At 39.8% G+C, this 11477-nt stretch overlaps 1 protein-coding gene across 1 annotated transcript; it reads left to right on the top strand.

The window, feature by feature from the left end:
• Positions 1-3657: 3657 nt before the first annotated feature.
• Positions 3658-5659, top strand: LOC125301695. The gene is made up of 10 exons (XM_048254388.1): positions 3658-3685; positions 3805-3900; positions 3993-4079; positions 4190-4273; positions 4373-4456; positions 4551-4646; positions 4757-4831; positions 4933-5049; positions 5162-5245; positions 5349-5659. Exons 1-10 carry the CDS (start codon positions 3658-3660, stop codon positions 5657-5659), a joined length of 1062 nt encoding a protein of 353 aa, XP_048110345.1.
• Positions 5660-11477: the final 5818 nt, after the last annotated feature.

Below are 11477 nucleotides of genomic sequence, written 5' to 3'. Positions count from 1 at the left end.
TTCCGTCAGTACAGACCATGCATGAGTTTGCAGATGCAGAAGCCCCCATCTCTGCACAGCCTACACATGACTTATGTGCAGATATCGAGATCTCTACCGCAGAACAGTCCAATCCTAGCATTCAGCCTCCAAAAAACAACGGTCATTTAAAAGTCCTGTCACAGAGTTGCCAACCTACTATAAACGGAAACGATCGGAGCCACCTAATTCGGTGTCATCTAATTCCACCACAACCTCACATACTCAATCAGAATCATCTGATCTAATTTGGGTCCTTGCTCGTAAAACCAACTCTAAAGATCAGCACATCCCTGGTTTGTCAGGCTGGGTGTCTCTTACTGGCCAGTCCCCAAAATGGGACTTTTTTTCTTTTTCTTTTTCGCATGCCCAAATTTCCGTCAATGATTCCCGGGACACTGAAAGACCGGGGTACACGAAACTTGGTGGGCATGTAACCCCACATGGATAGCATGGAACCATCGTTTTTCATTTTGATCTGTAGCCCCCCTACTGGACTGGACCCCCTGAAAGGAGGGTAGGGCAGACACAGTTTTCTGTGAATATCTCGAAAACCGTAGGGTTTAGGAGGACCAATTTTTTTTGTATGTTGATCTCAAGGGGCCATGTCAACCCATTCCATAACCACTCATTTCATGTATAGCGCCACCTAGTTAAACACAAAAAAGTCAAAATGAGGTGTTGTAATTGAAGGTATCTGTGACCTAACATAGTCAAAACTGCACGAAATTGGAAGTGTAGGATCATTATGACACCCTCTGTATGCACGCCAAGTTTTGTGGAATTCCGTTCATGGGGGGCCACACAATAAATGAATTTATGTTACTAGACACCAACTGGCCTGTAGGTGGCCGGAGACAGTTTTCTGTGAATATCTCGAGAACCGTAGGGCCTAGGAGGTCCACCTTTTTTATGTATGTTGGTCTTAAGGGGGCATGTCAACCCATCCCATTACCACTTATTTCATATATAGCGCCACCTAGTTAAAAAATTAAAAAGCAAAAAAAATTAGGTGTTTTCATCACAATATCTCTGGCTGACAAGGTCAAAACTGCACGAAATTAAAAGTGTAGGATCATTATGACACCCTCCGAATGCATGCCAAGTTTTGTGTACTTTCGTTCATGGGGGGCCTTACAATAAAATAATGTATATGTACATTTAGTGACGTACACCAACAAGGATTCCCGGGACACTGAAAGACCGGGGTACACAAAACTTGGTGGGCATGTCACACAGTAGACATATGTATGCTCAGGCACATACGCAGGCACACACACAAGCACGCACACACACACACACACACAAACACACTCTCACACCCACACACATAACATAAACATAACACAAACAATCAAGAATTTCTCAGAATTATGAACAGGCAAGATGGAGGTGGGGTTGTATAAAATGAATTTTACATGTGAAATCTATGAACTAATCATGTTTTGGTACTTGTTGTCTAGCAGATACCAGTGAGAATTGAGTGTGGATAATGCAATTTAGTGAGACAGTTAGAATCATATAGGCCTTTCAGCGTGATTTCTTTTTGTGGAAAAAATGTGCTGGACTGGGCGGCGGTCATATTTTGTACCGCTCTGCGGTACATCTAGTTAGTTTAACAGTTGAATTGAAAACCGAATTGTCTGTAGTCTCCTTATTTCATGCGACGGCTTAAAACTAGTGTGAAACTAGCGACAGTAAGTTTATATTATAATATGGCCACCATTCGCGAATCCTTCAAAATAAAAGATAGATATCTTTATATATTCTGAAAGTACATGTTATAAGGATTTAATTTCACTCCCCTTTTACATATGCACAACTTATTGTTTTCACAGCCACACAATTTGAAGTTCAACAGTGTGTGTCAATAGAAGGCCTAGTGACTTGGTACAGACTTGGCATTGCCTGGTACTACAAAGGCAAACTTGGTATCTATGTGTATTCTGAAAGTATATGTTATAAGGAGTCCATTTTACCCCCTTTTAAATATGCACAACTTATTGTTTCCATAGCCACACAATTTAAAGTTCAATGTCATTGTCAAATCATTGTGTATACTGTAGTATGACAGGCCTAGGGTAGGCTATATGAGTCCGTACAGAGTTAGTATGGCATATACCTATAAAGACGAATTTGGCATAAATATCTATTCTGAAAGTACAAGGAGTCCATTTTAGTCTACCACCCTAAGTTTGAATTAAGTGTTTTTTGATAATAGTGTTATTTTAGGTCTTGTTAATGAAAAAGGTAATCCTTCCACAATTATATTAATGCAAGGTATAATCGTATAAAAACGTTAACTTTAAATCGATGTATAGTACATTATTATCCCCTTTTTCTATGTTTGTTTTTGTTCCCCTCTCTTTTAATAGTAGCCTACATCAGGAGATGGAGACGTTTGTCCAGAGAACGTCCGTAGACGGGCTCTGGTTTGTCTTGCCCATAGACTGTATATATGCACTAAATTGCATTATCCACACTCAATTCTCACTGGTTCTATATATACAGTCTATGGTCTTGCCACATTGAGAAAGGTGTTGCGTGAGATCACTTCCGTTCAATTTCAAGGATGTTAGCAAGACCGCTACAATTACAACATTTGCACATGCATTGACATAGGCTAAGTTTCAGCAACATGTTTACATTTCGTGTAAACCGAATTTTAACCTACTTTATCTGATCGTTCGTCTGTACCTTTATTTTGACGTATTTCGCCGCCATATTGCCCGCTATTGTCGCGTACTGTCGCTTAACTGTTTCAGAAAATGTCTAATAAGTAATAAGAGAAACTTGAGGACTTGAAGAGAGAACTGGAGGCTTTGGGCATTCAGCCCGATGAGGACTGTAAGAATGAGAAGAAACTCAAGAGGGAGCTGAGGAAGGTTCTCCTGAGGGAACTGAAGAGAACGGAGCTGGAGAGAGCCGGGAACGGAGGCGAGGTGGGCAGCAAGGATGAGGCCGCTGAGGCTCTGAATGGGGCCCCGGAGAGGGTGGACCCAGAGGCAGAGAAAGGAACGGAGGAGCCTGCAGATGGAGGAAGGGCAGCTGGTCTGGACAACGCTGAGCAGCAGGATGGAGACTCGGCTGCAAATGGTCCAATGAAGGAGAAGGGTCAAAAGGAGAAAGTTGCCCTGCTTATCGACCTACTGGGTGACATGACTGACAGGGTGGACGAGGTCAATAGTATCCTGAGCGAGGCCGGATGTGTTCTGAGTGAGTACAGTGACACAGCACAGATCCTTCCAAATGCAAATCTAAACACTTGAGGGTGAAGTTGAGCTAACTTATCTGCAAATGACTTGCTGTAGGGCTAGTTAAAGCAGCTGGGGTGACCAATCCAGAGGAAAAGGACATTGACCAGGATGTAGTGGCTGTCCTGGATGACCTGTTGGACAAGGTTGACTCTACTATGAGTGAGTAGTCTATAACTTACCAAACATATTCTCCAGCTTTTGATCAAAGTGCTTTGTATTGATTTTAATGAACCTTTGTTCACTACTGTATAGATACACACCACCATTCCAGTTCTCCAGTTGCTGGGCTGGACTGATTTGACTTGTTTTTATTCCCTATGTCAGCTCTGACAGGAGAGCAGCAGGGAGAGAAGGACAGTGAAGTAGTGGTCACCATTCTGATATGGTAGCCAAGGTTGACTCCATCTCAAGTGAGTATAGTACAGAATGAAGATTCCAGCATTTATGTACACTACTATCTAGTAATGAACTACTGTGCAGTTAATGAAGGTCTTGGCATTGATTGATTTTAATTGGTTTAATGAACTAGATCAAGCTACTACCAAGAACCACAGGAATGTGGAGGACGCCACTGAAGTCTCTGCCGTGCTAAATGACATTCCAGATGGGGTGGATAATGCTATGAGTAAGTTCAAGGAACTACAGAACTACTCAATACTTCCACAAGATTTCCAGCAATACTTGCAATAACCCATGTTTTATCATTTCCTTTTTCAGATCTGGAAGCTGAGCAGAAAGCAGAGAGGGACCGTGAGGTGGAGGCCGTCCTCTCTGATGTTTTAGCCAAAGTTGATTGTGTCTCAAGTGAGTGTAGTAGGGCTACTGATGAACTTTCCAGGATTGAGGTATATTGCCTAGTTCTGATAGTAATGGACTTCTGAGTGTTTTTTTCATTTTTGTATATTTGAACACAGAGCAACAAAGAGCAAGAGAGGAGGGAACAGCTGAAGCAATTTCTGTTCTTAATGACCTCCTGGATGGCGTAGCCTCTGCTTTGAGTGAGTTAAATATCAACACGGAAATCCCTGGATGATTAATCCTCCAATACTTCTAATGATTAGGTAACTTTTATATGATTGCTTTGTATTTGACAACAGAGCTAAAAGAAGAAAAGCAGGAAGTGATATCCGAAATAAAGACTGTCCTGAACAACATTCTTGAAGACGTGGACTCTAAACTGAGTGAGTAGCCTATACGACAAAGAGCAGACATCCCAGAATTTGGTTCAAATCTTCCAGGATTGGTACTGATGTATCTTGCTCACTGATGCTTTAGATTTGACCACAACACTGAAAGGAGAAGAGAAGGAGGGCACGTCTGTGGCGAAGGCTGTGCTTACTGATCTCTTGGACAACGTAGACTCTGCTCTGAGTAAGTCTGAGTGGAATACTGTAGCAAACAGATCAACATTTAAACACATGCTGTCTAACTTTGATTTTAATCAACTTTACATGCATTTTACTTCTTACTTCTGTCAGCAGAGCAGGACAAAGGTGCCACTGAGATGGCCCACATAGAGCCTAAGGGTATTCTGGATATGGTGGACACTGACCTGAGTAAGTATAAGGACAAAATGGATATCCCAGCTTTCCCTATAAGCGAATATCCCAACATTCCCTATAAGCTAATTCCCTGATGCCTTCCATGTCTGCATTAGATCTGGTCAAAGAACTGGACGCGGTTAGAAAGGAGGAAAAGGAGAAAACTGAGGCTATGCACTTGGATGGAGGTGAAGCAGCACATAACATCAAGCTGGACATGCAACTTCTTGAGGGTGAAAAAAAGAGCTGATGTCACTGCCACTAGTGTGCTGATCTGGTTGCAAACTGAAAGGAGGATAGATACATGTCAGGTAAGATTCTTTACGCGTATTCATTTGCTTGTAGGTCTGCCACTGGCTCAAGCTGGGCACCTGAGTGTAGGAGAAGCTGCCGCCAAAGACAAGATGGTGGACAAAGAAGCACAGGAAGGTACACAGCAGTCTTAATAGCAGATAAGCAGTTTCCATGACATGCAAAACATTACTGTTTTCAACCCTGAATCTCCGCTCCTTTCAATGTACATAATATATAGATGAGGAGAGTGTTTTACCAGCCGAACACAAACACAAACGCAAGACGAGGAGAGGAAAGCGAGGCAGGGGAGCCAAGAGAGGAGCTAAAGCTAAAGAGACCAGGGAGAGTGACCACCCAGGCGGTCAAGACGTAGACAACGAGAAAAGGAAGGAGCCCGAGAGGCAGGGCGACCGAGCAGGAAACAACGTGCTGGGGAAAGACCAATGGAGACCCGCTGCTGGTGGGACAGGAGGTGACCACCCCAGCACAGAGGCACGGGAACAAACAGCCCCAGGACATGGGAAGGAACTGATTGAGAGAGAGAGATAACACAGATTGGAACGGAAGGATGGAGAGAGGAACCAGAGCTTGGTGGAACAGGGCCTGGGAGCAGGAGAGCCAGGCTGAGCATGGCTGGTATGGTAGAGATGGGTACTGGTACTGGGCTGGCCCGAGGAGAAGACCTGCAGTGGACAGGAGAGACCGAGGAGGAGACCTGCAATAGAAGACCGCAAGCAGAGGAAGCACAGTCATGATTAGCCTGCCTGATAAGGCTGCTGCTGCTGCTGGAGTCTTGTAGACTTCTACTGTGCTACAAAATATCCCTTTTATCACATTAAATCTAAATCACAATCATTATCACTCTTTATTATTAATTATCACATTCAAAACCTTCAATAAAAATAATACAATCATATTTTGGTTGGATTTTCTGTATTCACTATAGGATATTTGCTTAAATTGGTCCGGATAAAAGATTAATACATGCAAATGGAACTGTGGGATATAATAGATAAAACAAAATAACAACAATGTGGACATCTCCATATACTGTAAGCTCAGTTGACATTTACATGGCCAAACAAGCCAATCTACGGACGGCACCAACCAATCACATTAGCCTACGGTTTTACTTCAAGTCATTTGCATAGCTACCGTCGGGAACACCCACTGGAATGCGTTGACATATCTCAGGAACACTGACACATATCAATACCAAATTTTGTATATGAACTGGGGACTCCAATGTGAGGGTGCATAAGCTAAAAAAAAAAAAAAAATAAATATTCCAAAAGTTTCCAGCATTTGGCAAACCACCCACAGGTTTTTGGTAACTATCACCTTTCACCTTTGCACTTCTATCACAATGCCTTCCAAGTATGCACAATGTCTGGGCAGCCTTGCCCAATCATGAAATCCTTGCTCAGCCTTGGGATAGTATGGACTTAAGAACTGAAATGGTAAGGAGAACATTACCTATTTATTGCTGATGTAGTACATTTATTTTCACATTGATGGTATTCAAATTAAATTTTTCATTATTGTTATATATATTTCTTGTTTATTCTAATTGCAATCCACACACATCCATTCGTAATCACACGTACACTTTTAATACCTTGAAAAGACTCTCATTTCGTTTATTTGATGTTGCCTAGCAACGCAGCCTTCAGAGACCTAGAACAGAGCCAAAGAGTATAGAAGCAGAGAATGTCTAATAAGGGGAGAACCTTCACTCTCGGAACGCTTCCGGTGTGGTACTGCATCTAGGGGCGCTCGTGGGCGAGTCCAGAATGAATGGAGGTCTATGGAGCAGTACCCCTCAAAATCCACTTTTCTCGGGATATAATTTTTTTTCAAGTAATTTTTTATTGTATTCGAAAGGGGAGACAAAGACAAGCTTCGAACCCCACGTCACAACGTGCCAGAATTTACCCTCCAGTAGTTTTATGTTTTCTTTTTATTATGATCTTTACCTTTTAACTATTCTTTAACTATATTGCCCTTCTATGCCCTTCTATGCTTTTATTTGTTATTATTGTTTGGTTTTGTTTATGTAAAGCACATTGAATGACCTCTGTGTATGAAATGCGCTATATAAATAAACTTGACTTGACTTGACATGCACACACACACAAAGAAGCCACACGTATACACAAAAACAAACACACACTATGCACACCCTCATTTACATACACAAAAGTTGCAAGAGAGATGGAGATAAATTGACAAAATTGATTTAGTCGCGGCGGCCATATTTTGTACTGCTTTGCGGTACATGTAGTTTTGTTCATATCAGCTTGATCATATCGGCTTGGTAAAACCAGTAGATAAACTGCTTATTTCTTAAATGTCTGAAGCATTTGGTCCAACAGTGATATTTGAAGTTGCTGTGTTAAGTTCAATTGGGTGTGATAGCAGCACAAAACTCATAATCTATAATTAGCAATCAGAAATGTTTGCACATAAACCAGTTCATTTTGCCATAGAGATGTTACCCGCACAGGTCAATGAGAATAACGACACTCAGCTTCGCTTCGCTCGCTTTGTGCCTAACAACACCCCTCAGCTGTTCTATATTCACGATATAGAACGGCCTCTCGGGGCTTATTGCTTAAGTATAAAAAGAAGTATTTTAAAAATGAAAAATACATAGCAGCCGTTTCCTTTAAAGACCTACATTACAAAGTTTGAAGGAAGTTTGAACGTTAAATGGTTTAAACTGAATTAATCACAGAGAAAGTGGTGGCGGAATAATAATAGAAAGAAGCCTAGTGATGACAGTGCAGTGCATCTTCCTGCACTGTAATTAAGCAATATCTCTTCTACAGAAATTATTTAATGTGAAGCTGTATTAATTCCATGCAACACTATACACCATGATTTAAATAGGCAATTTTGCCATTTTCTAGTACGAATAATACCAAATTATTGAGTTAATGCTGTAGAAAAACACCAGGTGTCACTAGAGGTCTACCTACAACAGAGCGTAGATATACAGCTTTGAGCTACAGAGAGCTGAACATAAGCAAAGAGTAGCCAATAAGCTGTGAAAAATGTAGTTTTGTTTACAGTGTATTTGGATACTAGTGAGGTTTTTGGCAGTGGTGGTTGGGATGAAATCTTGGATGATCTTTCTTTGTTGTAGCGTATGATTATTATGATTCACTATTTATTATGTCAGTGCATGCTCATACATAATTTCAATTAGGCCTACTTGTTTTGGAATAAATTATTGATAGGCCGAAGTTATAGACTTTTCCTGTGGCTCATAGGCTACCCATGGGCAGAGCAAGAAGATCAGGACATATGCTTACTTGACCTTATCTTTGACCCAGCTCTACAAAGTCAAATACCATCCACCCAAGCCACCTAAAGCAACAAATCGCTCAACGTCCTCCTCAGCACTCTGTTCTATGGTTCAGTAATTTGACAGTCACAATAGAAGTAAGGCTGGCTGATAGAGAGTGCTTAAGATCAACAAGATTGTCCTTAAATGATGACAGAACAGGTATGTTGTAAACAGCTAAGACTCTGTTAATCGCTGTGTGCAGCTACCTTTAAATTAGCTTTTGTTAGGCTAAAAACTTTATTCATCATTTAAATCAGGGCCTTTTGTGTAAATGTTTTCTCCATTCATTCAAAATAAGACTCTGTGCATTCTATATTCTAGTTAGCACAGAGGTACCTAATCTTACAATGTCTTTGTCAGTCATATTCTGACTTTGTATTAGTATGCCTAATCAAGTCACTTTGTAATCATCACTTCATATCATTGTAAATGCCCTACAGTCACTGAGGAACTGTATGAAGGTTTAAGTGGTCAGTTACAGGAATAAGGAAGACTTTTGTAGCCTATATCGGGAACTTGCAGTGCAAGTCTGCATCACGTCATATACAAGGAACTACAAGAAGAAAATGAACCTCTTTCAGACAATTAACTTCCTCCAGCCAGTGTTGACTGTAGACTGATACTACACAAGTGCACACTGCGTATTTTCTGATAGTGATTGTGTTCAGCCTCACCAGAGTAAAGGTAGCTTAGATGATGTCAGAAATCTGTTCAAATGTCATGAAGAGCTTTGTCATAGTGATGAAAATTCAGATTGAAAGGTGGGCAGTTTTTATAATAGGGATTCAGGAACCTCTGTTGTTAAATATTTAATGACAGGCAAATACAGATTCAAACCAGACATAGATAAAGTCAAAACTTTACATACACATTTACTAAATACATTCAAACTCAGTTTTTCACAATTCCAAACATTACAATATATAGTATCCCCTCTGTTTGTGCAGTTAGCCCACCGACTAATTCTGATTAACATTCCAGAATAATTGTAGAGTGGGTTTTTATTTATCTAATCACATTCTGAAAGGGTCAAAAGTTACCATACACTCTCTTAATATTTAACACTGCCTTTAAACTGTTTAACTTGAATCACACAATCCAAGCTTTGGATAGTGAGTGTGTATCCTTAAATGTTCGTAGCTTAGGTGAAATCCACTTTGCTGAAATCCTCACTTACACAGCTTAGTATGAGCATGGCGAAATGTTCTTCCCCTTTCATTATTTTCTCATGCCTTCGCACAAATTTCAACCAAATGTTTGAGAAGATCTGACATGATTTATTACCTTCCCTGCTCTTGACCTTACTTTATCTTATCATAGAATGGGAGATGGCGGCTTCAGCTCCACTTCTATTTGATATTGTCTTTACTTGAAATTTGATGTTTACTTCTGTGCATACATTCCTGTCACGTGACTTTTAAGATTACCAGAACAATGACAGTAAAACAGTTTGATGGCATTACTGCTTTAACAATGTCTGAACTTACAAATCCAGTATTTTTTTTTAAATCATAACACTTATAAAATAACATTAATTTTGTGAAGAGTTACACTCACACACACTTATGAACCATATCACTTCATTATACCATTGTCAATATCATCCTTCAAAAGTATTACTATTCAGGATAACAGATTTGATGCATGTTCAGCTAAGGTGGAATGTGAAGTGGAGTTAGTTAATTATATAACTATATGATTATATAACATAAGTTAATTATAATCATTATCATTTCACATAGTTCCTTATCCTCGACCTATAAGTCCTATTAATATATTTCATGAGGTAGCTCTGGACTTAATGGCAGGCTTGCGTGAGCTTATCAACCATAACATTCCAAGAAAACAATAAGCTTCCTTCTACTCTCCACTTCCTTTTACTGTACGAACACACACCCAAATACTTCTGGATAATTGTACTATTGTTGCACAACATGAATTGTCATGACATATTGTTTCTTACTGTTGTTTGAAGGGCATGTCATATCAGCATTAATCTTCTTAATATATACCAGAATAGGCAGTCAGCATTAGGTTTATCAAAATCTTTCATCTTCCTAAGATGTTGGATTTTCTTGGGGAATTATATTAAGTTGCGAACCTTGCATCACACATATTGCAGAAATGCTCCGAGTAAACTTAAGTGCTTCATTATATTTTGCATTCACATGATAGTTATATTGGTTGTTAGAAATATGGACAAAAAGATCAACTTTTCACTTTAAGTTCTATTTTAGGTTTTGGCTGCAGTTCCGAAAACAGTGTCTCAACTTGAACAAAGCCTCACTAGAGAAAAGGTAGATGACAAAATGTCAGATATCACAAATCTGCTCATTGCATACATGGATTAGCTGCCATTCTTATAATCGAACTTCGTCACCTGTTTTGCAACATTTTAAAGGCTATTGTGAGAACATTCCACACCCTGTGAGACAGGAAAGTTTGTGATGGTAAAGTCAGCTGCATTACCTTTATACATCCTTGTTCCTGGATGTGTCTCAACTTGAACAAAGTTCAGCCTCACCAGAGTAAAGGTGGCTCAGATGATGTCACAAATCTGTTAAAATGTCATGAAGAGCTTTGTCTTATCAGCTGTGATGAAAAGAAGTTCAGATTGAAAGGTGGGCAGTTTTTAGAATAGGGATTCAGGAACCTCTGTTGTTAAATGTTTAATGACAGGCAAATACAGGTTCAAGCTAGAGTTGAAGCCAGAATTTTACATACACATTGGCTAAATACATTCAAAATCAGTTTTATCACAATTCCAAACATTACTATACAGTATCCCCTCTGTTTGTGCAGTCCACCTGATTAACATTCCAGAATAGAATAGGTTTTTACTTAGTTTTTATTTATTTAATCAAATTCTGAAATGGTCAAAAGTTATCATAGACTCTCTTTACATTCAGCCTTGCCTTTAAACTGTGTAACTTGAATCACACAATCCAAGCTTTGAATAACATTCTGCAGGAAATGTGGCCCATCTTGCAGAACGTGCACGATTTAGGTTTGTAA

This window comes from Alosa alosa, chromosome 10 (genome assembly GCF_017589495.1).
Source record: "Alosa alosa isolate M-15738 ecotype Scorff River chromosome 10, AALO_Geno_1.1, whole genome shotgun sequence".
Classification (NCBI taxonomy): Eukaryota; Metazoa; Chordata; class Actinopteri; order Clupeiformes; family Clupeidae; genus Alosa; species Alosa alosa.
Note: the sequence above shows the minus strand (reverse complement) of the source record. Positions and strands in the feature narration are given on the sequence as shown.